Source organism: Meriones unguiculatus, chromosome 10 (assembly GCF_030254825.1).
Source record: "Meriones unguiculatus strain TT.TT164.6M chromosome 10, Bangor_MerUng_6.1, whole genome shotgun sequence".
NCBI lineage: Eukaryota > Metazoa > Chordata > Mammalia > Rodentia > Muridae > Meriones > Meriones unguiculatus.
This window is the reverse complement of record NC_083358.1, coordinates 42,173,726-42,200,044: the sequence shown is the minus strand read 5'-3', so window position 1 is coordinate 42,200,044 and position 26,319 is coordinate 42,173,726. Positions and strand designations below refer to the sequence as shown.

At 39.5% G+C, this 26,319-nt stretch overlaps 1 protein-coding gene across 2 annotated transcripts; it reads right to left on the bottom strand.

Annotated features, from left to right (window-relative positions):
* Positions 1 to 264: 264 nt before the first annotated feature.
* On the bottom strand, positions 265 to 23,759 carry C10H16orf87 (chromosome 10 C16orf87 homolog). Of its 2 annotated transcripts, XM_021644698.2 has the most exons (4): positions 23,559 to 23,749; positions 17,972 to 18,068; positions 6,504 to 6,686; positions 265 to 1,292 (listed from the first exon to the last, which is right to left on the bottom strand). In XM_021644698.2, exons 1-4 carry the CDS (start codon positions 23,622 to 23,624, stop codon positions 1,174 to 1,176), a joined length of 465 nt encoding a protein of 154 aa, XP_021500373.1. In that variant the 5' UTR covers positions 23,625 to 23,749; the 3' UTR covers positions 265 to 1,173. The 2 variants fall into 2 exon arrangements, with proteins under 2 accessions (XP_021500373.1, XP_060248290.1); XM_060392307.1 differs by lacking the exon at positions 6,504 to 6,686 and having other exon boundaries at positions 23,559 to 23,759.
* Positions 23,760 to 26,319: the final 2,560 nt, after the last annotated feature.

The window sequence follows — 26,319 nt, the reverse complement described above, 5'->3', positions numbered from 1 at the left end:
TGGCTCAGAGCACCTGTAACTCCAAAAGACTCATTCTAAAAAGAAGCCATTAAACAATGACTCGCTTCCCCAAGGCAACTGTGGATATCTGAACCAGACTGGGGAAAAAGAGTGAAAAGAAGTAACGTTGCTAAAAAGTGTGACGAGGTTAATCATGACACTGGTATGCCAAAGGGCAGGAAGCGTAAGGAACAATGACTTAACACTGGAAAAACTGGCTGGAATACTTTGAGACTTCACTATACCACACCAGTTAGAATCTACTCACTTTCAATATTAAGGTTTATTTTTTCCAGGATGAAGTAACAGTTTAAATAATTACCAGAATTATGTATAAATGAACATTCATTCAGACAAAACATCACTGTTTACAAGTAGCTATGAAATATTCTGCATGTAATAAATATATCTTGTGTTTAGGTTAACAGGCACCATCTTGATATAACAGAAACATTTTTTTAAACCAATAAATAAACATTCAAGAAAACAAGGTGTTTATCTCTGAAATATGATACAGCCTTAAATGCTTTTCTTCATATAGCACCCAGATTTTCAAATTGTCTAGAAAGTTTCTGAAAATATAACTCCTACCTTAAATCATTAAAATATCGGCCAAGAAAAAGGTCAATTGAAGACAGAATTTATAATCTATATTCGTAATTCTCCATTCAATAAAATATCAATTATCAATTTATTAAAAGTCAATGGATTGTATATATGCAATCTGTTAATGATGAAAGCCTGAAATATATATATATTTAAAAGTCACTCTTTTGACAGTACTTAAAATATTGCATCTCTGGTGCAAACCTGAAAACTATGACGCATTTTAATTGCCCTAGTTTTTGTGCGCCCACCTTCAATCTCTAACTATCCATCCAGTTTTGGAGGCTTTTTCTGGTAGGGTTTTTGTTTTGTTTTGTTGTTTTTTTGTAAATACATTTAGTTATACCCCAACACAAAACACTGATAATAATCCTTGGTAAACAAGGAAATCCCAGCAAAGTCTAAACACACAGCTTTGCTCCCGAAGTGTGGCACCAGACTAGATAACAGAAAAAACAATCAATGGCCCTCATTCATACAGTCAGAATGCTCCTGAGAGTCCACAACTGTTTGAGAATTTGCTGATGTAATCCTGAAGAAAGTGGCAACAGATTTTGTAGACAAATATCAGAGAATAAGTCTTTGATTGATAATTTTTCTATTTATTTCTGCCAAGGCGACTGAAAACACGAAAGCCTTTTCATCAGAGAGGTTAGCATAGATGTCAATTTCTTTTTCCTGTTTTTCTGTTGAAAGAAAAAGGGAAAGCTTAATACAAAGGTAGCAGGTGCAGCAGCTTAAAAACATTTTTGAGGTTTTCAAGTATTTAAGTGACAAATATATATGATGCTATAATATATAATTCTACTAAACTGAAACTTAAAAAAATGACACAAGGTTTGAAATGAAGACTAAGTGGAGACTACAATTTTATTCATTTACTAATATTATATAATTTCTATAAAGATCTCCTATTTTTCTCTCCCTTCACTAGTGTGACTGTCTCTGTCAAGAAGTTTTCACCCTAGAGGCACCCCTTGGGACAGCAACAGTAACTTTCTGAACACAGGAACACCTCCACCTGAAGCTCCTAAGAAAAAAACCACCAACTTTGCAGCTGCTACTTCTGCTCCACCCAGTGACAAATGCAAATCATGTTCAAAGCAGAAAATTTGAAAATTAAGCAAAAGAAACAACCCCTACAGTCATTAACCAGCTAAAACATCTTTGTGTAAGTGTTCCAAATTATTTTTCATATTTTACAATAATTCTATTTTTGTTTTAATATTTTGCTATCTGAATCAAAGTTAAGCACATACAAAATTTGGCCAATTTATTCTGACAAAATTTCATTTAAAAAATGCATCCCTATGTGCACATTTCTTAGTTTCCAACTAATTTCCCCATCAGTTGTTCCTTCCTGTTTTTATAAACAAATCTGTATCCACATAAAACTCTCAGATACTCCTTCTTCAATTTTCTGCATTATCCATTTTCAAAAATTTTTTTTGCATTATCCATTTTTAATTTAGGAAAATAGTATTTTACTGTTCGCATGTCTTATTCCCAGATCAAACACTCTGCTTATCCCTTCGTCTTCTTATATTTAAATCACAATTTTAATAACATTGATTTTCAATGTCTACATTATGACCATGTGAGTGATTTTACTTTTCCTGAAGTACCACTGTTTTCTCTGAAGTCCTATTTATTTAACTGTGTGATAATGCACACAGGTGGAGGTCAAGGATGACTTCTTCCCCCCCCCCCCCCGTGTGTTTCAAAGATCAAACTTAGGCGGGCAGGCTCGGCAGCAAGGGCCTTTACTGCTGAGCACTTCACCAGCCCCAAGAGTCTTTTATTTGCTTAGTGTCATTTCTAAATCAACTCAAACTCTCTTCCAGTTGTACAAGTCTTTCAAGAAGTTCACACATAATTTTATCTTCGTGGAAAGATCTTTCCAAGTGTCCCAAAATGCTTCATCTGAAATGGGTGCTCTCTAGTCTTGCAAGGCAATTATCACCCCATGATCCTTCTTCAAATGGAGACTCTCCTCATCTGAGAATGTTGCTCTTTGTCCTAGATCCCAGAATCCTTTCTTGGCTCTTTTCTTCACTGTGGTATGTGAAACTTTCAGTAGCTTCCTGAGAAAGGAGTATGGGTAGCAGAAACCGTGGATTTCAGAAAATATCATTAGTCTATTTGCACAATAAATTGCATTCCAGTTGAAAAGATTTTAAATTTCTTAGAATTATTAACAAAATACATTGTCTTTTGACTACTGGTATCACCGCTGAGAAAATTCAAAGCTTTTTAAGCTATTTTTTAAGTTACTGCTATATTTATATGTCATAACCTGATGTACAAATCCGCAGGAATCCACATGTGTTCTGACAGATGCATATATTCATGCAACCCAAATGTTTGTCAAGACATGTTGGTTTGATTGAAAAACACCTCCCAGTCTTGGGATTTGAGCACTTGGTTCCAGCTGGTTGGGGAGTTAAGTGGTGCAGTCTTGCTGGAGGAAGGATGACACTGTGGGGTAGGCTCTGAGTTAAAAGGTTTGCTTCAAGCTTGCAGGGAAGGATGTGAACTGCTGCCTCCTGTGTGTGTGCCTGCCACACTTCTCCAGGATGATGGACGCATAAGCCCAAAACTCTTCCATATGGTACTCTTGGTCACAGTGTTTTATCCCAGCAGCAAAGTCCGCACCAATACAGAAACTACCCTACAGGAGTCCGTGTGTCCTCCAGTCACTCTCTCCCTAGCCACATGGATTTTGTTTGTTCTTAAACTTAAAAGAAAGAGCAATCATATATTGTATGGAGTTTCTTTTCTTCTGTTTTAAAACTTCTCAGTGCTATTCACACAGAAGTGTATGTTCCCTGACAGGCATTACACCACTGCACTCACTCAAATATATTGACTATTCTTTTTGTCCAAAAATCCAGTTTTGTTTTGTTTTTTTCTTTAACCAAACAGTGATGATATGCTTTGTTCTGATTTTTTGTTTTTGCTTTTGTCTTGTTTTTAGAGACAGGGTTCCTCTGTGTAGCCTTGGCTGTCCTGGAACTCACTTTGTAGACCAGGCTGGCCTCGAACTCACAGAAATCCACCTGCCTCTACCTCCTGAGTACTGGGATTAAAAGTCTGCAGCATCACGCTGGGCCTACTTTGTTCTGATTTTTTAACCTTCCACTGGATTGGGAATTCCAGGGGCCCTTTTAGTGTCTTTCAGGTTTGGAGAGATTTCTAAAATTCATTAACAATTTCCTTGTCTTCCATCTTCTACATTCTTTTTTCTGAAACTATTTACAGATGTTAGACTTTCAAATTGGTCCTTTAAGTTTTTATCTTCTCCATTTCTTCCTACTTCTATACTTCCTGGATTCTTTCTTTAATTTTTATCTTTTTTTAATTTTTAAGCTTTTCATTTTGTGACTCACGCATGTTTTGGAGTTTTTCAGTATTTATTTTAAAGTCAGTATTTTTGAAAACTATTTTCTAGCTGTGCTTTGCCTTTCACCTACACTGCCTTTCAAGTGTCACATAGTTCCTCTTTCCTGGGCGTTCTCTACCAATTATCTTTTTCTCCTTTTAATTGATTCTTGACCTTTTCTACTAGATGCTTTCTTCTAGAGACCTTGGTAATTTACGGTGGTTTGTTCACATTTAAAAGTATCTTAAAGGCAATTAGAAGGAGCATGTGAGAAGCCTGGCTCTGTGTGAATGCAGATGGTCTCCCAGGCACTTCCTTGTGAGCGCCTAAGTAATAGTGTTAGCTGTGGGCCTTTTCTCCTGAGCAAGACTGCTCCTGACCTCTCCCACCTGAAAGATACAAACCCGGCAGAGTTTGGTATTTACTGTCTTCAATCTCAGTATCCCTGGGCTTTTGCACACTGTCTTTGCTCCTGTCCTTGTCTGGTGTTCCCTAGGCCAAGACTGCTTTTTCTTTTCCTCTTCAAAGCATCAACTTGATGGGTAGAGGACTTTCCCTTTCCATTTTCTCCTCTTCCTAGTCTTTCTCTCTTTCTCTCTCTCTCCCCAAATCAAAAAGCAAGAAGTCAACTAAATTATTTTTATTCAGTGTCAGGTTTTTTTTTAATTCATTGTGTTAAAATTAAATTTTAATTTAGAATTAAGCTTACTTCAAGGTTTTCAAGTTCCTGGGGAGCAAAGGACCAATAAAGATAGAATAAATTAAACTAAGCAGCTGCTTAGCAGTATGAAGCATTACCTAAGAAGTCTTTTGTAAGATGCACAGGCATTCCTTGTTGTATTATATTTGAGGACAATGAACTATATCAAGATGGTACCAAGCCTCACCCTCCTGCTTTTATGAAGTCTTAGTACAACACAGCTTTATGCACTCACACATTGCTTATAGCTGTTTTCCAGAGTTCAGTAGTAGAGACAGAGACCACAAAGCAGAAAATATTTACTTTTGGACTCTACACAGGGAAAAGTACCTATAGTACATCCCGATGTTCATAATTTACTCCAGAAGTGATAAGATTTGCCTATAGTCCCAACTCTTAGATGCTAATAGAGAAAGATCTTAAGTGAGGGGAGTTGGTTAGAGAGCCTTGGTTAAATAGCAAGATGTCATCTTAAAAAAAAATCTAGATTATACCATTAAATTTCCTGAAATTTTTATCAAAAGAAAAAATTAGTAATTTGGCTTCTGGGGATTTAGTTCTGTGTAAGAATCCTTGTCTAGCAAATGTAAGGTCCTGGGTTCAAGCTCCCAAACTGGGAACTGGAGGAACAGTGGCTTTCTTAGGAAACAGATCTACCTGTCTCTGTCTCCCAGCTGCTGGATCAGAGACATGCAGCACCACTCCCAACCGAAAAGATAATTAAAGAGAAAATATCTAAAAAATATCCACTGCCAAATAAATGCTTTCTTTTTCAAGTAAGAATAAATGTCAATGCTGCATACATGGAACACATACATGGCCAACAAGACAGTCTTTGTTTCCCCGACTGTCCTCACCCATTTCTGTAACCGCATACTCAAAACCATTCCTTCCTCTTTTCATCAGCTACATTCCTTTTATTTTAATTGAAAACAATGTTCTGTTTCTTGAGCAAGCAGAACCTTTTTTCTTCTCTGTGGACTTTGCTTGCCCAGTTTCTATTCCAAAACAGTCTTTTAAATAAGATTTTTCTGGTGACTTCATTGCTAAAGAAGCATATTTAAAGTAAGTAAATAACTCAAAGTAGCTGGAAGAGTGTAACAGAACAGAAAGAGAAAAAAGAGTAAGATTACTCAAAGAATTGAGAAATACCTAAGTGAAGACTTTATACAATAGTTCATTATGATACAAACTTTATTTCTTTAATGACATAACATCAAGACACTTTTCAAGCTATATAAGAGAAATCATGAATAATTCTGTCTCAAATAACATTTGAATTTTTATATAAAATATCTGTATACCTAAAATTAAGTGCTTGCAAATTGTAACTAACAAATAACAATTACAAATATATTTTACCGAAGATGAAATTGTGTTGGTTGAGGGTTTTAAATAAATATAAAGACCTGCTTTAAAAAAAGTACACTCACTTTTACTGTTATCTGAAAGATATCACAAATACAATTACCTTTGAACTTTCTTTACCACCAGTTTATAACAATGTGGATTTTATCTAATGTAACCCTTTAGGTGTCTAGTAAGAATTTGAGTTTTAATTTGTTTTTATTTTAAAAATAAGAACATAAGGGCTGAGAGTGTAGATCAGTAGTAGAGGTTTATCTGGCCTGTGTACTGGGCTCAAAACTCAGTACCAAAATAAAAAATACAAAGGCTTTTAAACCAAAATATGAATTGTGATTTTTTTTTTTAATGTCTAAGAGCTCAAACCTTCCATTATATCCACTACTATTATCTAATATGATCTCTTGTCAGCTTAACACTTGAAAAAGGGCTGCTGGGAATTAGTCATACCTCTTTCTTCCTCGTGTTTTTTGGCAGATGTACTTTTAGGTCTTCCTCTTCCTCGTCTGATATGGTCTGAATGGCTGTTACTTCGAGATCTCTTTCTGTTTTCTAAATCTTTATTTACTGTAGAATTTATCTTCTCTCTCCTAACTCTCTCTGTTCGCCTCCTCTTGGCCTCATGCTTGTTTTCTGTATGAATAAAAGTGATTTATTTTAGGGCTTCAAAACAACTGTCTGCCCAAGATCTCACCACCTTCCTTCTTCTTCCTAGCATATTTTGTACATCTGTGAAACTCTAGTCATATCTCACCCATACTCACATAGAACAAAGAAACAACAGGATCCCGATCTACGTAAGTTAGGGAAAAACTTGTGAGAGAAAACAAATGTCTTCATTTGCAGCTTTAATTTAAGCTCCTGTAAATTTAAACTACACAACAACCCTTTCTCCTTTTTTCATCACATTTCCAAGTTTAACATAGTGAAATACACAGAGGGGGTGAGGTTAGATCCACTGCTTCCTGCTCCTTATCTAAATTACAGACGGTATGTCAAATGAATAGAAGCAAAACTGGCCTTAGGCACAATACAAACCAACTACAGAGCACCCATATAACATATTTCTAAAACATAGAAGATAAGGAATTTTCACTTAACCCACAAAGAAGGTAATCACTGATATAACAGAATTTTGTTCCATAAATGGAGCAAACAATCCAGGTACTTCACTAATATTTCATTACTACAAGAAGCCATCCCCCTATGCCAAACAAATCAAAATGTTAGATTAAAACATTCTTTTACTTCAAAATTTTACTTCAAAATTCTTTTACTTCAAAATTAGAAAGCTATCTTTCAAATACCTAAAGTTACAATAGTAAAAGGAGGAAAGATGGAGACTTCAGGACCAGTCTGAGCTATACAGTGAGAGTATCTTTAAGGGGGGAGGGGACCATAGTGGCACATGCCCTCAGGAAGCAGAGAAAAGTAGATCTCTGTGAGTGTGAGGACAGGCTGAAGCCACAGTTTCAGAACAGCCAGAACTACACGAAGAAAGCCTGTCTCAAAAAAGAAGTGTGGGGCTGGAGAGATGACTCAGAGGTAAGTTAAGCCCACTAGCTATTCTTCCAAAGGTCCTCAGTTCAATTCCCAGCAACCACATGGTGGCTCACCACCATCTATAATAATACCTGGTTCCCTCATCTGTGCATGCAGGCAGAATATTGCATAAATAATAAATACAAAAAAAAATCCTAAAAAAAATAAAAAGAAGAGGAGCTAGAGAGGTGGCTCATCAGTTAAGAGCACTGTTTGCTCTTCCAAAGAACCTGGGTTCAAATCCCAGCAACCACATGGCAGCTCAGACCTGTCTGTAACTCCAGTTCCATGGGATCTGACACCCTCACACAGATATACATTCAGGCAAACATAAATAAATTAAAAAATAAATAAAAGTAAAAAAAAAAAAAAAAAAGAAGTGAGTGGGAGGAAAATAAAAATTAATTTCCTCTATATGTCATTGCAGAATAGTTTATCCTAGGCCTAAGACTCAAGAATAACAAGAATATTCAGTTTTTCCAGACTGCAAAAAAGTTATCAAATACAATTGAGGCCTTTAATATTAAAGAGGAAAGGTCACCAGGCACAGCAGCACAGGCTGTAATCCCAGCACTTGGGAGGCAGAAGCAGGAAGAGTTTGTGAGTTTGAGGCCAGCTTATGAGCTTTCAGAGGGGAGGACTCTGAAAGGACTCACCCGGAACTGGGCTCCAAGCCATGTTTGTTAAATTGTGGCAAAGAATCTGGCTACATTCTACACCCATACTGAGATGCTGAACAAGACTGAATTCAAAAATAATGAATTAACTTATTTGTCAAGGAAATTTCAAGCAGGATAACATTCAGGCTATGTAAGTTTCTGTTCTACAAGAGAGAGAACAAGTGAGGCAGAAAGACAGAAAACAATGTGCAGGCTTGTGAGGAAGGGAATGTGAGCTTAAAGTTATCGACAATGATGGTACGAACAAAGCATCCTTAATTGTTACACAAATTAGTGTCACTAGAAAGAGACTTCATACTCTGCAATGGGTCAGAAGGGTCACCCGCTTAAGGAAGGCCCTGTCTTGTGAAAACATAAAATCACCTGAATGGGTAAGGACTGAACTGGGAATGCTGACCTGGGAGTGCTGTCTAGGAAAACACTTGTAATCTCAAAGGCAAAAGGTGGATTCAACTCCAGTTCACAGGGGTCAGGCTACATCTTCAACTGGAAGTAGGTCTTGGTACTAGCTTTGCAGGAATGAAAAAAGCAAAGGGAAGGTGTCTGTTCCGCACAGCCACTAAGGCCAGGCAGTGACAGGGCTGGGTGCCCAAGGACACACCAGAAAGCCCCTACATTAACCTTGGGAGTCAAAGCCTGAGCTGCAAGAGACCGTGGGACTCTGAACTCCTGAAAAGACAGTGGCAGGCTTGCAGGACAGTGAGCCAGTGGGAGGCTGTGTGCTACAGAGGACAGCGCTCAGATGGCTCCATCACAGGCACAGATGCCAGACATGGAGCTGCTGGATGTGGCTTTCCCTGGAGGACTTCAGTCTTGCTGTGGTCTGATCTGTTCTTGCTTAGCCTTCATTTCTTCTTTTTGGTATGTGTACTGTGCCACTGTACTCTAAATATGTAAGCTGTAGGGGTGTTGTTTTTATTTTTATAGGGTTCAGTTAATAGACTCTTGAGTCTTAGCAGACATTTTGCCTTTTGAACAGTGCTGGGACTGTCAAATGCTATCACGACTTCTGAGGTTGGAATGGATGCATTTTCTATAATGACATGGCCATGAGCACAGAGGTCCAGGAGCAGAATGTTGTACTTTAAATGTGAAATGGTTCCTGTAAGTACAAGTGTTTGAGCACCCTGTTCTAAGTGCTTTTCTGGAAGATTGTGGAAGACTGTGAAACATGTAGGGAGGTGGAGTCTTCTTTCTTAAAAAAAAAAAAAAAAAGTAGATGACTGTGGGGATGCTTTAAAGCTTTACAGTCCAGCTCCACTTCCTATCTATTCTGTTTTTTTGACTTCACACTCCTACTTACCACGCCTTCCTTGTCCTGATGGAACGCACCTCTTAAAACTGTAAGCCAAAATAAACCCTCATCCCTTAATGATTCTTGTCAAATATTTTCTTACAGCGATAAGTAATATAGTGACCAAAAATGAAGAAAACACCCAATAAATCTGTAACAGATCTATGGCAGAACTGTTATTTACTTATTTGGGGAGCTGTTGTTTGGGCATTTGTTTGTCTGTTTGTTTTAAGACAGGGTCATTACGTAGCCCTAGCTGTCCTGGAACTATCTAGACTAGGCTGTCCTAGAACTCAAAGAGATCCATTTGCCTCTGTCTCCCCAGTGCTGGGATTAAAATGGTATGCCACCACACCCAGCCTGACAGAAATGTTAGCAAGTAATATACTCTCTCAAGACTCTCTTGCAAGGAAAGTGATCAAGAAAACTAGCTCTGAACAATAATACATTTAGTGGAACTGGTAAGGTTTCCAGAGTTTTTTCTTTAAGCATGGCTAGTTTGTCCCTTTATTCTTCCGCCCTTCCACTTTCTTCCTGCTGGGAATGTCTGTGGGACACACAGATGCAACAGTTACCCTATAAGTATGACAGCCCCATCTTTCCTTGAGAAAGAAAGGAGCCCAGTCCTCGCCCTTCACCGTAGTCACTACAGTATTAACTGAGTGGTCTGTAACACTGACATAGCGTCCAATAAATACACAGGAATAACAGAGAGGACAAGAAAAAAAAAAAAAAGAAAGAAAGAAACTGTGATTTTAAACTAAGTTGCAGCTGAGTTGACAGAGTATTTGCCTGGAATACAGAAGGACCTGGGTTTGACCTCCAGCACCACCCATCATTTCAGGTGTTTGAAAGGGGAGTTGCTGGAACTCACCTTTGGTTACAAAGTGATCTTGAGCTGAACTCAGGATACAGTCTACCCTGTCTTTAAAATTTAAAAACTGGCCCCAAACAGAAGCCTTGAGCCTTCAAGTGGAAGATATGTATGTATGTTTGCATGCTAGGTGAGCTCTCTAACACTGAGTTACACCCATAACCCTGCAAAGCAAAGGAAAGTTAGAGTAATGTTAGTGTAAATGTCACAGAGGAAGATAAAAATACAATGCCACATAGAGGGTATGGGGGGGGGTGTCAGTGTCTCTGTGTATGTGTATTTAGGACTTTCTAGGTATGAAACAGCTGGGGAGATGTGTGGAGACAGAGAATGAATGGATGGATGAATGAATGAATGAATGAACGAACGAATGAATGAATATATGACTATCTTGAGAGTATGATGGAAAGAAATCCCAATACAAAACTGTGCAAGAGACCTAAAACCACTCTGGCAGTTGGAGTACAATCTGCAGTTAAGAGCACTGGTTGCTCCTCCAGAGGACCTACAATCAGTTCCCAGCACCCACACGGCAGCTCAGTACTATCTGTAACTGACAGTCACAAGAAATCTGACTCCTGGCTTCTGAGGGCACCAGGCATGAAAGTGATGTACAGACATACATACAGGAAGATAAACCATAGACATAAAACAAAACGATCTTTTACTGCCCAGAACATTACCTACTGTTGCTTGTCCTATGTTATTAACCCAGCTAACCCAGAGGTATATACATATATCCTTTGATCCTAGCACCTGGAGGCAGAAGCAGGTGGATCACTTTGAGTCAAACAGGCCAGCCTAGTCTACACTGTAAGCTCTGGCCCAATTAAAAAAAAATAAAATTACTCTAACTAGGGCTGTCAATCACCTAGCCAAAAAGAATATGTCCCTCAAGAAATGTGATTCACCTAAAAACATGATAAGGAGATGGGAAGACTAATCGTGCTCTTAATGAAATCATTTACTTAAGCTTCTCAGAAGGCCTCTCTCAAAGCAGTGACCACTTTTCTGAGCTCCTACTCAAAAAGTGTAACTTTTCCTTTAACCTTTATGTCTTTTTTCCCATGTCAACAAAAGTCCTAAACATGCTGCCCTATCATTCTGAACACACACACTTTCTCTCTGAATAACCTCTCCCCGTCCCTGGTCCTCTGTGCGGCTGCCTGCCAACCTCCACTGTCTGACCCTACCGGAAGGCAGTGTGTCTTTTCCTCCTCCCTGCCCTGTGCTTTTCCTCGAACTCTAATAAAAACAGTCCTTGAACTTGCTTCTGAGTCTGTTTTAAAATTATTTTATTAACAAGTGTAAGAACCCACAAAAACAGAACCCCTAGGCCTGTTCTTGGAAGCCAAGGATGAAACAGAGCCCAGGCTGACCAATAACTCTTAATCTTCCTGCCACAGGCCTCCTGAGCACTGGATCTCTCTCTCTCTCTCATTAAAGTGAATTTACCATTTTAAGATTGTTTTGTTTTAAGCCGGACACGGTGGTGCACACCTGTAGTCCCAGTGTTCTGGGAGGCAGAGGCAGGCGGATCTCTTTGAATTCAGGGCTAGCCTGGTCTACAAAGCTAATCCAGGACAGCTAAGGCTACACAGAGAAATCTTGTCTTGAAAAATCAAAATAATAGTAATAAGAAGAACACGATTTTTTTTGTTTGCTTGTTGGCCTTTGTTCATGGTAATCTAAAAGTTGCAGTTTAATCATTTTCCTTTTTATCCTTCTCTCAATTTAAAAAAAATAAGGTGGTCATTTGACTAAGCTTACCTGAAACATCTACGCACTGAGAAGTAAACAGGTAAAATGTTAACAAATTCCCATTTTAATTGTCTTGAATATTTTTTCTCACCTTTAAAGGAAGTCTTATGGACTAAATCTGATTTAGAACTTGTTTACATTTTCTTCTACAAGTTTTATAATTAACATTCTAGAAAGAAAGATACAGCCAGTAATTAACTGTAAAATAGAACCTCTAATGAGAATCTACATCTGGAAAATAAAGATCTAGAACAAGCTGAGTTAATTAACTCTTCCCTTAGTAATGGTAACTGGTTAACAGTTGATTTAGGAATACTCCAGGGAGGGTGAGAAGGCACGGTGGGGAGAAGCACTGTGATCCTGAAGCCACACGGTAAAAGGAGAGAACCAGCTTTGGCATGCTGTCTGCTTACCCCACCTCCAATATGCACACCATGACATCTCTCCCCAAGTAAGTAAATGTAGCTTGGTACGGAGTCACAATTTAAGAAACACGGTGTTTCCTTTAATTGCTCTTTTGAAGAAATCTCTTCTGCACTGGACATGATGGTGCAGGCCAATAAATGCTAGCACTGGAAGACTGGGGCCATCCTGTACTAACACCATGTTCTAGGCCAGAAAGAGCTACAAAGTAATGTCCTCAATGTCAAGCTTAATTGCAAAGGTGAGATGGCTTGGTGGGTAAAGAGGTTTACTGCACAAGCCTGGCATTCCTGAGTTTCATCCCTGTACCCAGGGTGGAAAGAAAACAGACTCCTGAAAGCTACCATCTGACTCCCATGCTCAATATAGCACATGGATGCTGACACACACACACACACACACACACACACACGAGGAGTAACACAATTGAAAACAACAGTAACAGGAATTAAGTCAAAGGCCGTGTGTATGCAAGACAGGCATTCTCCCTTACAGGTGTGTGTATGCAAGACAGGCATTCTCCCTTACAGGTGTGTGTATGCAAGACAGGCATTCTCCCTTACAGGTAATCTACACCCCTGCCCCTTTAAAAGGTATACTTTTTAAACTCTCAGTCAACCATTCATCTTAGAAATGAAATCCTCAATTAGTAACATTCTTTACAGTATTATTTTGTGTGTACAAGTATTCTGCCTGCATATATTTCTATATGCCACATGCATATAGTGTCCCCAGAAGCCAGAAGGCACCTCTAAAGCCCTTGGATCTGGAGTTACATGTTTGTGAGCTTCATAAGGATGCTGGGAATTGAACCCAGGTCCTCCGGAAGGGTGGTAGCCAATGCTCTTAACTGCTGATCCATCTCTCTTATTTTTTTAAATACTTACCTATTTCATACAACAAAACTGCAACACATCCCTCATTTGGAAATGTGTCAAAGAATAATTGCCTAAGGTTCTAGGTTCTTGCACAAAACATTATTTATTATTATATTTATTATACGTAGTTTCTGTGTGCACATGCACACACGAATGTGCCATGGTGCAGGGCAGTGAACAAGCTGTGCAAGTTTTCTTCCTTCTCCCACATAGGTCCAGGGGCTTAAACTTGGATTGACAAGCTTGGCAACAAAGGCCTTTACCCAACACACTGAACCATCTCACTGGTCCTGATCATTCCTTAATAAGCCTTTTCTATATTTATAAAATATATTTACATATGATAAAATATATTTATATTTTTATATTTATAACACGTATCTCTCTTCCTTTCACCAAATTTAATTTTAAAGATTTAAAAATTCCTCACTTTATGTTTTGGTTGTGTGCCCAGCCTTTAACAGCTGAGCCACCTCTCCAGTCCCAAAATTCCTCACTTTGTGTGCATTCGCTCCCTAGTGCTGAGGGCTGGGATTAAAAGCGTGTACCACCTCGTAACAGTGCTTGGAAAAGTTTTCCATGGTCAGCACATAAAAATTATCATTCCAAGTAGTCCATACTGTTCTCTAAATGATGGACCATTTTTAACCATCTCCTACTCATGACACATGGTTGCTACCATTTGCTCTTACAATATGTTGCCTTGAAAATTCACATAATTCCTTGTCCTTACAAACAACTAGACTCTTAAATTACATGCCTATTCAAAAAGAACTCCAGATACTAGGATAGGTACACTTAAAACTTCAGAAAGGCATTGCGATTGCAGTAATTAAAAAAATAAATTAAAAAAAGAAAAAAAAGGCTTTGCCTAGCACTACCATTTAAGTACAAAAAACCCCACTTTCCAGTGAAGAGTGTGCAGGGCAGACTAGAACTTCAATCACTGGAGAGATTGGAAGGCTGCAGGTCCAGAGCCTAACTACAATTTATCCTGAGCTATCTTTTTATCCTTCTGACTAACAGGCAAAATCTTTTGAAATGTATTAATGGTCCACTAGCTTCCAGAGAGTGGAGAGACCGAACAGCACCAGAGATGTGCGGCAGAGCTGTCCCCTTCTGCTTTAACCCACACCTGCTGTTTCTGCTAATGAACCTGAAGAGCGCCTTGATTTGTAACCTTTTTGTTCTGCTTTTTTTTTCAACTTCTTCATCAAGCCATTATCTTTTTGGAATGTAAAATTTGAAGTAACCTAAATCTTTGTTGTTTCTGGGTTATCTCATATTTGGCATCAGAATAAATTCTCTCTGATTTTGAAGTGAGAATTATGTCTTTGTAGTCACCATACATATTTGGACACGCTCATAAAAACACAGTATAACCACTAAGGGAAACAGTATTCAGATTTTTAGCAAGCTAGAAGTAACATATATGATCCAATGACTTCATTACTAGGTACACATACAAAGCAAATAAAATAAATACATAAAAGAATTGCCTAAACTTCTCCATTTACTCCAATTCATTTACTTACAAGAGTGACTTTCTATATCTTGGAATCACTTCAAGTGTTCATCAAAGATGAACTGATGAGCAAAATCACACACACACACACACAGACATTCATGATGAACTGGTGAGCAAAATCACATGCACACAGACAAACACACACACAAGCATGCATAAATATTACTCAGCTTTTAAAACTGAAGCCTAGCATGCAGCACTGTGACAGGACCTGACGATACATTGGCTGCTTTTCTTGTTGCAGCATGTGGGGACGCTGAGGCAGCTGGCCACACTGGCTGCAGTAAGGAAGCAGAGAGAACACCAGAGCTCAGCTCCTTCCTCCTCCCCTCCTCTAGTCTAGACCACAGCCAGAGGATGGTGCTGCCCACACTCAGGGCAGAACTTTTCTCCTCAGCTAAACCTCTCTGGAAAACCCCTCAGATATGCCCGGAGACACGTTTCCTAGGTGATTTTAAATCCAGTAAGGCTGACAATGAAGACTAACCATAACAAAGAACATCACATTAAATGAAATAAACAAAGGACAAAATTAGAATGCTGTATGTTGTCATTTTTCCAAAACAGTGGGTATAGAAAGACACAAAGGAAAGGAATAAAAATAGGGTAACAGGTACGAAGATAAAATTTGACAGAAGGAATTAATTCTAGTGTTCTTAGCATAGTTTGGTAACTACAGCCTATAATAATTTACAACAGATTTCCAGTAACTGAAAGTATCTGAAAGCTCCCAATACAGAAATAAGTGTTTAAGGAAATACAAATGCTAATAACTATGGCCATGTACATTGCATATATGACTTAATTTTTTGTGTTATACCCCATAAATATTTACAAGTATTATGCATCAATTACATTTTTCAAATGTACTTCTTAAAATTCCCTATATGCTATGGATCACCAAGATAAATCTTTCTGCTTTTTAAAAAAATCTCCTGTGTGTATTTGTGTGTGTTTGTATGTGCACAAATGGAGACCAGAGAACATCTTCAGGTGTCCGCCTTTGATTTTTTTTCTTTTTCTTTAACTTGGGTCTCAAACAACCCAGGTTAGCCTTGTATGTATAACCCACCTGTGAAAGCCAGAGGACATCTTAGGGGTCGCTCTCCCCCTTTACCTTTACACGCTCTGCAAACTGAGTTCATGTCTTTAGGCTTGTCCATCAAGTCTCTATGTTAACTGAGCCATCTCATCAGCCCTAACTTTTTATCTCCCAAGATATTCCCCCTGTTGTCACAGCCACACCCTTCTTCCTATTCAGGCTTCAATATCATTTCCTCAGAAAGGACTTTTATAAACAGATGCAGTCTCCAATCACATGACAGAACTGGGTCTTTCTCATAAGGCGGCCATTTTCCCTGTTTATCTGTTCACTGTCTACCTCACACTCATGAGAACGTAAAGTCCAGGACAGCCATGAGAGTCACAGGAGCATCCCTGTTTCTACTACTCTTATTTATTAATTTTTGAGACAGGGTCTCACTGTATAGCTTTGGCTGACCTGAAACGCAGACACCCATCTGCCTTTGCCCCCCTGATGCTGGGATTAAAGGCGTGCTCCACCTAGCCGGTTTACTCTTATTTTGAATTCACTGTTCTGGCTTTACTAAGTAACAATAAGTCTTATCTTTTAATAAACATTCCTATTGAATAAATACAATTTGTTTACATTAACAGGTAAGAAACAAGTCTAAGCAAAATTATTTCCTAAATATTTTCATGCAGGCAATTGTGAAAAATAACAAAAATTCCAATCATACTGAATTATGTTTTTCCAGGCATTATTTAAAAAAAAATTACTGTTCATCCAAAACTCTTTTGCAACAGAGGGAATCCATTGCAGAAAACCTCAAACAATTAAAACGCAGAGCTGTGGAGCCCAGTCCCAACTGGTACATCTACAACACAACTCCTGCACCAAGACTCAGGGATCATTGAGGAAAGGTTGAGAGAAAGATTCAAAGAGCCCGAGGAACAGCAAGTTTGCTGTGAGAGTGTATCGCTTAGAAATGTCAGAGAAACTACACCCATGAAGTCTCACCAACATGGCCTACCTAAAAAAGACCTGAATAAGGAGGAAACCAACAGACAAGCCAACACGTAAAAGGAAGTTCATGAACCCTCAAACAAAGCTAAGAAATGCTGAGAGTGAGAGAAACAGATTCCTCAAGAAAGGACACACCAACTAACTATCTAATATCATATGGTCAGCCCTGAAAACACATACATACAATTAATGTTATATGGACTGAGCAGATTGTATTCATATATTTGGAAATACACTCTCACATATACACACATCTATGCAACAACAATTAAAGAAAAAGAGATCAGGAATTTGAGAAATAACAAGGGGTCGTTCAGGGAGAGAATGGAGGGAGGAAAAGGAAGGGAGGAAATGAGGTAACTGAAATCTTAAACAAAAAATAATAATAATAAAACAAAAACAAATAAAAAACTTTGAAGTTATTGCAAACTTTACCAGCATTGTGAAAGAGAACAAAAATAAAGACAATGGCTCAAAAGATGAAGTGATAAATGATGGCATATGCATATAAAGAACTCTATGAAGCAAGAAAACAAAAAAGACATGTTAAATACTTTGTTCAATGACAGAGGCCAGACAAAGAGTCTCACAGACTCCAACTCCCCTGACAGGACTGTAACAAAGGGCAGCAGTGAGAACAAGAGGAAATGGAGACAGACTGGTTTTCCCACATGTCAGAATCCACCAAATAGTAGCTGTCCTTCAATGACCCAACATCAATTATCAAGCTTTTTAAAATGTTTTAAATAAAATTTTAAGTAGATAAAAATAAAACTAAAACCGTATTACAAACTGTATCAATATTATAAGGGAGTTAACATTTACGTGAAATGAACCAATGTCATAAGCTGATTTTAGAGAGCTAAGCTGTTGTGTTTAATTTTCAGTTACCTGTAGAAGGTGGTGATTTCTCTGAATGTTTTGCATTTAGTAGTTTTCTACTAATAAATATGTAACCACAAGGACATGATTTACATGCAACAGGAATCTGCAGGGAAAAAAGAAAAACTTGATTACTCTTCTTCCATTGTTAATTTTCTTGGTACTCAGAATCTCTTGGTGAATAAATGGAAACTTCTTTGAGAAAGTTATCATTTCACAAACATTCACATTTTCCTAGTGCTTAGCTTACAACACCTGAATATCTTGCAATACCAGTGTCATAAATACTAAATGCAATGTAAGCATATGGAGATATGAGTGACCAACAGAAATCCTTAACAGATCAGGAACAGGGGAGGTTTGACATGATAAAAGGCAGTATTTCCTAAACTGTTACACTGACAGCAGTTTACAGCAAATTAAGAAAAAGAGAGTGGTTAAGACTGTGGTTAAGATAAACAGAAGATTGTGAGGCCTGGCTGGAATACTGAGAATAAAACTGAAATGGTGGATAAGCTACGTTTCACAAAAGGAAAAAACAAGAAATGGACACGCAAACCAACTACTGCTCATGTGAGCAGAACCCAGAAAACTGAAGGTTATTAACAGGACAGGAGGAAAACAGTTCTGTTTTTGCACTAATGTGCTGAACAGTGGATCTTTTTCACTTTTAAATTTTTTTACTATTAATAGTGTGTATCGTAGGAGAGAAATGGGGGCACTGTGGAGACTCCACAGTGCCTACACTCTCCTTCCACTTTTGCTTGGCTCCACACTCAAGTGTTAGACCTGCATTCAAACAGCTTCACCCACTGAACCACCTCAGCTGCCCTGGTTTTTGCTTTCCTGAGACAGGGTCTCAAACACTGGCCTTGCTTTATAGCAAAAGCTACCCTGGAATTCTTGATTCTTCTGCCTCTCCTCCCAAATATTGGGATTACAAGTATGTGTCACCATGCCCAGTACAATACAAGATCTTTAATTTACACTTAAGAGACAACTATCGGGCCTGCAAGATGGCTTGCAGGTCTGATTGCCTACATTCAATACCAGGTAAGAGACAGAAAGAACCAACTCCCCAGAGCTGTACTTTCTATACATATACAGGAGCAGCTGTACACGTACACACACACACACACACACTAATTAACTACTTAATTAAAAAGGAAGAGGACAACAGCAGGGCCTAGTGATGTGACTTAGAAGGCCAAGCCAGGGAAACCACTAGTCCATAGGCCACACACACACAATTAGTTCAAAGAGAGTTTGGGCAGCCTGCTTAGACGCTGTCTCAAAAACATAAAGTCAGAAATATAATAGTTCAGTGGTAGAGTACTTGCCTGGCATGTACTGAGTTCAACATTTAGTTAAAAGGAAAAATAAGAAGAAAATAAAATCATATAAACCATAACAAGTGAAAATTGGTTTTGCGACCCACGTGCACACTAATTTCAACTGACAAGATGATTTTCTTTAATGAGTTCAAGATACTTTCCTATGTCTAAGCTAATTCATTCTAAAGTCCTGTTTAAAAAGAGAATGCCCCTCTTAAATCCTGCCCTAGAAATTTGAAACAAAAACAAAATCAACAAAACCCACCACCACGACCATAACCAGATCCCTCAAGCAGGATGGACAACTTGAGTAACATTAGTCTCATTAAATTACAGCATCAGGGGAATTTTACAAAAATGCCTTAAGCACTCCTTAAATTTCATTAAACATTAAGACAATAATTTAAGTTCTAGTGCTATACTTTCAATTTTTAATGAAAAATCCAAAGTATTGTTTATTATTTATCAATTCCCTCTTTTAGAAATATTTTTGGGTTGTATATTTTGAAGGGGAAGGAAAAAGGTGTCAGCTACACATTTGTTCAACGTCACATTACTGGTGACTAGACCCGTGTCTAGCCCAAATAGAGACCAAGTGACTATTTGCACAGAATGAAGAAAAACCCTGTTAGGTATAAAAATTGTGACACTGCTAAAATCTGCAAACAAGGATTTGGACTTGAAATTGTCCAGGACCAAAAAAATAAAATAAAGGATTTGGGCAATACAGTATTTCATTAATTTGATGCCTAAAACAACAACAAAACTCATTTATTGAAATATCATATTTTTGCTTTCTGAGTTTTTAATTACCCAAGGTCAATAAGAAGAATAAAAATGGCAAAGAATATTTAGAAAGAGATTGAGATGGTTGATGCAAAAACAGCACAAAACAAATTAAGAGTTTATTCTGGTGCTAAATATGAGTAACAAGGCCTAGCAACAGATTTAGGTTACCCCAAATTCTATGTTCCAACATGAAAGCAGTTCCATGAGCTTTTTATATAACAGAACAAAATGACACTTAGATCAAAGCCCTTTTCAAACACATCGCTGTAAACATTAAGTAGAAAGTTACAGCAAAGTGGAAAAAAATCTTTGCTATAGGCCTCAGATGCTCTTTAGCCCTTTGATTGATGGAAAATTAGGGCTTTGAGTTAACTCGTCCCCAAAGCTTTGTATTTTTTCAGATGTAGGTCTGACACAGAGAGGCAGGGAATGGCTGCCTCAGGTGGGCTAAAGACAGTTCAAGTTGTAACTGGGCCTGCAACATTCCATCCTTTCCCCATCACTCAGGCTTTAATCAATCAGCCTTTGTGGACAGTTTCTTTTCAAGAATTCCGGTTCACAAAACACCACAAAGCTTTTATTAAAATATACCATTCTATTTAATTATTAGCTGTTGACTGCTTATAAATTTCATTATAGGTATGTAGACATATGCAAAAACACAGTATGGGCAGGTTTAGCACTGTCTGGGACTTTAGACATCTACTATAGATCTTAAAACGTACCTGCCCAGAACAAGGGGACAAGATTCTTTAGTGCTAAAAGATCAGAGACACCCACAGCACATACGGTTGATAGATGTGACATGCATGGGAAAACAGTGCATTGTTTTTTAAAATGAAAGCAAAACCAAAAATACTCATGAAAAATAACAGAAAAGTGCCAAATATATTGACTAGTAATATACCCAAAATAGTTTACTAATATTCCAGCTAGTGAATGAGACCTCCATGAAAATGAAGAGCACAAAAGTTTACAAGTTATAAAACTGTATGTATTTTTAAGGGCCTACATACGAGATGTTGAAAGCTGCTAAAAATCTAGCTGTTTGCTTCTTTGTACTTGGTTTTTAAACTTAGAGAATGTGCCTATCTAGCCAACTGCAGACTTCTCACTTTAAAGATTTAACACTTATGTTTATAAACTATATACAAAATCTAATTCAATATTCATAAAATAACTTAGAATCTTGGCAACATCTAGTGTCTTGTTTAAAACGTTTCTTTTTAAAAACTAAAATCTTCTACTTTTTAAGTAATTAGAAATCTAAAATTAACCTATTACTTTCTTCAACTCAATTACTATTGTTTAAAATAAAAATCAGCAAAGGGCTCAAGGCCCTGGATTCAGACCCTGACCCTGGGAAATCACCAAGAATTCATTTGCCATCACGCATATTCTCTTCAGTACTGAGGACAAAAGACAAAACAAACCAAAGCCAATCTCCTAGTTTATAAAGGACTAAACTGTGTCCACTGTCCAAAATACACGTAACGCCTCCCTGCGCCCCGCTGTGATCCCTAAGCCTTTCCCTGTCAGGCTTTTCAGAGGTAACTGAGTGTAAGTCAAGTGCGATGCTGATGCTCCTGATGGGATCAGTGACCTTAACGAGACCAGAGCATGCACGTTTTGCCACAGGAGGACACCAGAAGACAGCCTGGCATCTGCAAGCCAAGAACACTCTCACTAGAACACACCCTGGCCTTGAATGTACATCAGAACTGTGAAAAAATAGATTAATGCTGGTTATTATATCCAGTCTGTCGTATTTTATTACTGCATCCAAAACAAACCAAGATAGAGTTGATTTTATACAAAGGAATGCATGTGGGGCCTGGGAAACGGCTCAGCAGGTAAAGGCACCTCCTGCCAAATCTCAGTTCCAACCCTGCGAACCTTACTTGATGCAAGGAGACAGCAGACTGCCACAGGCTGTTCCCCAAATCCCATGGATGAACACAATACATACAAAATCAAAACGGAAAAAAAGTAAATGTCTATTTGTATGCCACGATGACTGTCATCCTTCCAATAAAGGCCTGATTTGTTGAAGAGTCTCAAGGACTCCTGCAAGTTTACTGTCTTCTACTCTTCCTTTAGCCGAGGTTTTTAGTTTGCTTGCTTTCTTCAGTTTTCAGTTTTGATTATCATTAGTGTGTATATGGGACTGTGTATGTTTGAGTACCACAGCACGGACTCTGTGCAGCCAGCCCTCTCCTTCCACCTCTGCGTCGGTTCTGGGGCTCTACCTCAGGTGGTGAGCCTTGAACTAAAGCACCTTTACCGGCTGAGCCATCTCTCTAGCCCCTAACTGAGATATCAAAACCAGATTATTTTCCCCAAAAGATTCCTTTATGCCAAGCAAAACAAGAAAAGGGTTTATAAGGATCTGTGCGCTACAGAAACTGAATGCATAATTCATATTATATAAGCCTTACCTGGAAATGACTTAAACATCGAAGTAATCTGCCAACAGACTGATCACAAGTCCGGGTTTGTTAAAATTTATTTTGGTGGAAAGAACGACTGTAACTCTACACTTTGAAAAACATGACTGTTTTTATACTGCACCATGGTACGCTCTACCTGCTACACTTGCAAACTTTCCGTGATCAGCATTTTTAACGCTGCCTATAAATCACACTGAATAAAACATATAACACCCTTTTGTTAGAAGATTTAATAAACCTACAAGAACGCGCCCTAATATATTAAAATCAGCTTATTTTAAGACTCCACCCATTTCAAATTACTCCGGAGACAGAATAAGAGAGAAGGAAGGGGGAGAGGAGAGAGAGGTAGTCATTTTAGAACCGATTCATTCAGTGGAAAAAGAAGAATGCTCAGATCTGCATGTCAGCACGAAGGGCCTTAAGGATGGTTTTAACAGAGCGAATTTTTGTTCATTACATCGTAAAGTGGCGAATGAAAAAATACAACTAATTACTCCATGGATTCAATCTAAATATAACTGATTTCAAATTCACGAACTGGCATATTTAAAAAAAAAAAATCTGGAAGCAGACATGCCAAATTTACAACAGTGAATAGCAAGAGTGAGATGGGGAGCACGCAGAGAGGAAGAGCCTCAGAGCCGGCTTTATTCGATCGTGTTCCGTTAACGACGTAAAGGAAGGACTAGAAATCACATATCAAAACTGGGTTGTTGCTTTATTTTTTGCGGCGTCCCGGAAGTCCTCAAATTTGCAAAAAGTTAGCAGCATCACTGTCCTTTTGTCTGCTTTAGGCTGCCGCTCCGGTGGCGGGCGACAGGCGAGGAGCACACCGCACTTGCCCAAGCGCGAACAAAGCCGGCCGGGGCGGCGGGGGCCCGCGGGCCGGCCCGGCCCCCGCCGCAGGCCCCCGCCGCCCCCGCCCGCCGCGGGCCCCGCGCACCGCCAACCGCCGCCACGCAACGGCCGCCCGCCCGGCCCGCCCCGCCTGCCCCGCCCGCTCGCGCCGGCCCGGCCCACCTGTTGGTCGCACTCGGGGCACGATTTGGTGGCCATCTTCACTTTCTTGGCTCGAGTTGCAGACATGCTCCCCTCCTGTGCAGCTGTGGAAGCAGCGCGGCGGCTCCGCGGCTCCAGCGAGCGCGTCCCCACTCCCGCCGCGACCCGGCCGTGGAGGCGCGCGTGCGCCTGCGCGGGCTGCGTGCGGGCCGGGGGGGCTGGAGGCGCCGCCGCGGCCCTCCCAGGGCAGGCCCATCGCCACGCCCTCTAGGGAGGCGGGTCGCCTGGGGGCGTGGCCTCGCGAAACTCCACCAACCAACGCGCAGGTGGGCCGGGCCGCGGGGCTGGGCACGCCCCCTGATCGGCCCCAGAACCGGAGACTGAAGATGGATCCTGGCAACGGAATCTCTCAGTAGATGCCAGCTGTGCTAATCCGTGAGAAATTGTAGTAGACGTTCGATGAAGCCCCCTGGCTCCTAGAGTCGGGGACTCAAAGTTAATTACCCGGTAAATAACTGCCCGCGATCCGCTCTCAGGAACACTGAATAAGAAATACCCGCCTTCGAGAAACAGTCTCCAGTGCTTTGTTTTGGGCGGGGTGTGGGAGGTTGCCCTGCTTTGATTCCGTGTATCACTGATACTGACTAGCTTAGAATTAAAGTAACTTATTCGGAAAATGAAACAAAAGCCACGCAGCCCTGCAATCCCAGCTTTTACTGCTCTCGTTCCTAACTACAGTGAGAGCAGGAAGATATTTTTTTAATGTACAGTTTGATGAAGAAAGGAGCGTGAGTTGGGTTTGAAGTTGCAGGAAAGGGAGAGGGAACACACAAAGCATCTGCAGTTGTTCAGGAGAATCCTTCTAAGAGCAAGACGCCGCCTGTCAAAAAATCCAAAATTATGAAAATGTAAAACCATTTAAAAGAAGTGTGTGTGTGTGTGTGTGTGTGTGTGAACAGAATCTTAACACAAGGGTTTCCCGATCCAAAATGGCCCCCTAAGGAAGTCTCCAGGATCAGCCTGAAGGGACAAAAAACTGTCATTTTGGATCAAAAGGAGCGAACGGCACCCGGAGCTGACAGCATCCTCTTGAGGTACTAGTTTTGCAAGTAAGAAAGAGATAAGCGGCCACTGAGCCCCGTGTTACAGCTGCAGGGGCCAGGCAATACGTGACAGGATCAGATTTCCCCTCAAGGAGGCACAGAGACCATTTTATGAAACTGGGAAGGTGAAACCTAAGTTTCAACAGAGACCTCAAGATGTTAGAGACGCCACATCTCTAATACGGCACATCCCCAAAGAAAAGTTCTCCTCTGGGAGAGAGACCAGGCCAGAAAAGGCATCGCATGTGCTGTGGGTGAGAGAGCTAGACGTCCGGGCCTGTCCAAGGATCTCAGATGAGTCGGTCACAAAAACCAGAGCCGCACATGCAGCTGCGGGGCTTAGGGTTTGAGCTGAAGGTTGGTCTGGGTCAGATCTTTCTTTGCTGTGCTTCACTCCCTCTTCACTTCCTCTCTTTTGGAATGAGAGTATTTACTCTGTATCACTGTGTATTAGAACTATGTAGCTTGTTCTGATTACTTTTTATTTGGCAGAGGCACACAGTTAAGTGTGTCTTGACTATTCGGAGAGTTTTGGACTTTGAGCACACATTGCTGCTGTTAGACAGGATTTCATGTAGCCAGGGCCAGCCTCAAACGCACTATATATGAGCTCCTGATCGTCCTGCCTCTACCTCTCAGTAATTTTAGAGACTCTTAAGATTTTGGTGACTTTTAGAGAGAGATTAAATGAACTTTGAGTTATGAGATGAACATGAGAGATTTAACAAATGTGAGCTCTGGTCCCAGGTGAAATGAAAGGGTAAAAGCAAGTAGAATCGTTAAAAGAAGGAAACTCCAACATTCTATACTGTATGTGCGAATCTTAAAGACATGCTTCTAAGTGAATGATTTCATTCATATGATGCCCTTAAAGTAACCAAATTAGTGGAAGCTGGGAATGTATCCCAGCTTGCTTAGCGTGTACAAGATCCTGGGTTCAGTCTCAGCTCTAAAACAAACAAACAAGCAAACAAGCAAAAAAAGGAAACAGAAAGCAGAGGCATGGTTACCAGACCCTAGAGCAGTGGTCCTCAACCTTCCTAATACTGCCACCCTTTAATATAGTTCTTCATGTTGTGGCGACCCCAAACTTACTGTGTTGCTACTTCATAACTGTAGTTTTGCTACTGTTATGAATCAGATATAAAAATCTGATGAGCAGAATATCTGATATGTGACCCCCAAAAGGGTATCTGTCCACAGGTTGAGAACTACTGTCCTAGAGAAAGAGAGCCAGGGGAGGTCTTTGTTGTTTTTGTTTTTAATGAATACAGATGGACAGAAGTAAGAATTGTACATCATAGTGTAATTTAAAATGAGATGGTTAAAATGTAAATTTTTATTTTCTGCATTTTTTACGAGGTAAAAAGGAGAACAAAAATAAACCAGGGCTAGAAGGACATTCCTTCAATGTGATAAAGAGTATATATGAAAAATTCACAGTCATATTCCATGGCATGAGACAAAAAAAAAAAAATTTCCCTTAAGCTCAGGAACAAGACAAAAATATCCAGTTTAACACTCTAAGTTCTAGTCAGAGCAATTAAGCAAGATAAAGAAGTAGGAGGCATTTAAACTGAAAAGGAAAAAGTAAAATATTAGAATAACTGAAACTACACAAGATAAAAGACAGGACCTGATCAGGGTAGCATGCCCAGATACACAGCGATCAGCAAGGG

What these genes read in the sequence shown, in the direction of transcription:
- C10H16orf87 (XM_021644698.2), bottom strand. Translation starts at nt 23,624, where the DNA reads ATGTCTGCAACTCGAGCCAAGAAAGTGAAGATGGCCACCAAATCGTGC. An exon ending in GCCCCGAGTGCGACCAACAG is followed by an intron (nt 18,069 to 23,558) that starts GTGGGCCGGGCC and finishes TTTTCCCTGCAG; the next exon opens with ATTCCTGTTGCATGTAAATC. An exon ending in AAAACACGAGGAAGAAAGAG is followed by an intron (nt 1,293 to 6,503) that starts GTATGACTAATT and finishes TTCTTTCAACAG; the next exon opens with AAAAACAGGAAAAAGAAATT.